The sequence below is a fragment of the Priapulus caudatus genome, unplaced genomic scaffold, assembly GCF_000485595.1.
Source record: "Priapulus caudatus unplaced genomic scaffold, Priapulus_caudatus-5.0.1 Scaffold74, whole genome shotgun sequence".
Lineage (NCBI taxonomy): Eukaryota > Metazoa > Priapulida > Priapulimorpha > Priapulimorphida > Priapulidae > Priapulus > Priapulus caudatus.
Window position 1 is genome coordinate 298,325 of NW_014577135.1, and position 1,646 is coordinate 299,970.

General features: G+C 40.5%; 1 protein-coding gene across 1 annotated transcript in view; it reads right to left on the bottom strand.

Annotated features, from left to right (window-relative positions):
- Positions 1–1,646, bottom strand: part of LOC106821452 (5'-nucleotidase-like) — a 39,030-nt gene that overhangs the window by 29,638 nt on the left and 7,746 nt on the right. The window contains exon 2 of the mRNA XM_014826265.1: positions 184–321. Coding sequence (XP_014681751.1) covers positions 184–321 — 138 coding nt within the window. The remainder of the gene's footprint in view (positions 1–183; positions 322–1,646) is intronic.

The following is a 1,646-nucleotide window of genomic DNA, read 5'->3' on the forward strand; positions in this document are numbered from 1 at the left end:
CACACACACACACACACACACACACACACACACACACACACACACACACACACACACACACACACACACATACACACATACACTCAATAACATCGTCACGACCAGCTCGTGTAAGCGGTTTCGATTTCTATATAGCACCGCGGCAGTGTGAAGCAGAAGGCTGCCCGCGCCTCTTCTACTCACCATGACGTCATATTGCAGCAGGTTCATGAAGTGGTCCACGACTCGCCATTTATGGACTGTGTACCAGACGGTGCCCTGGAATTGGTCACCAGCGTCCAGCAGCAGTACGTTAGAGTAGGTGGCCCTAATCTCCTTCACCTGCAGGGACAATGTTCTCACATGAACGCACAACATCATGTCCTCAAAGAATAATTAGATAATAAGAGATAATCAGATCAAAATTAGAGATAGTCAATCTAATATATTATTATTATATAATATATTATTATAAGGCGCATAAATTAGCGATTGGCATCTCGTGTTCCAACGACGCGAACCCGTTTTGATTTAATGGCGCTATTTTATGACCTACATAGACCCAAAAATCCCATTAAATCGTGCATTGTTGCCCAATATATCGTGATTATTTTCGCATGTATTCTGGGTATTTAATACTATTTATTATAATTAAACAATTAGGACTTTTAATTAATATCGTTATAAATAATCAGCTACTCGTTAATCGCATTACCGTTCAACAGTTTGCGCATAGTGAATTGCGTAGATATCGATGCGGCAGCAATTAATGCGTTTTATGGGGGCGATTTCGAATTCGGTTTTCAACCACGCTATCTTTGTGGAGAACATTATAATCTCAAGGAATGACGTACAATCTTGAAAACGTGTTTAGTTTATGATATAAGTTGCTAAATTACATGAAATGTTGTAAAAAATGTATACGCATCGGTTTGCCATTTGTTTCGTATTGCCATATAGCCACTCAAATATTAATTACAATTAACATGAAGAAACCTCCACGGACCGTGGTGACCATAGAAATAGATAGATAACCTATCTATTATCTATTATCTATTATCTATTATCTATCTATTTCTATGGTGGTGACGATGCAATTTAAATGAATACACTGACATAACGCTTGACATGCAGCCAAGGGCACATAAACTGCTATTGCGATATAGCAGCAGCACGATCTTTATTCAGCTCTTGATCCTGTTATAGCACGCTCTTGACGTGATGCGGCCATGATGCCGAGGCGCGCCGAGGATTGACACTTTGTGTCTTCCAATCACAGCCTACGCCGCACCTCTCTATAATTATATATTAATGCCTGCTGTTGGGGGCACTATGCTCTCAGTGTTGCTGAGGGAAGGAATACTGTTTTTAGTGCATCACATGACTATGCAATCTACTTTTCATGCTTATATACCTTCTTTATACTCCCTAATTTGCCGGTGCATTCGATGTAACAAAACGTTCGACACAAACACAACCGCCGTTCGAAACTCTTGCGTGGCGCCCAGACGCAGGAGATTCGTGACGTAAACACAATGCGTTATAATAACAATGCGTCGCGCAAGCGCTACCGCTAACTATTGCTTCATAGTGCCTGTTGCGTTATCCAATGGAATTTCAACGATTTATCACGTGATGCACTAATACTCTATATTACTCTATATTAC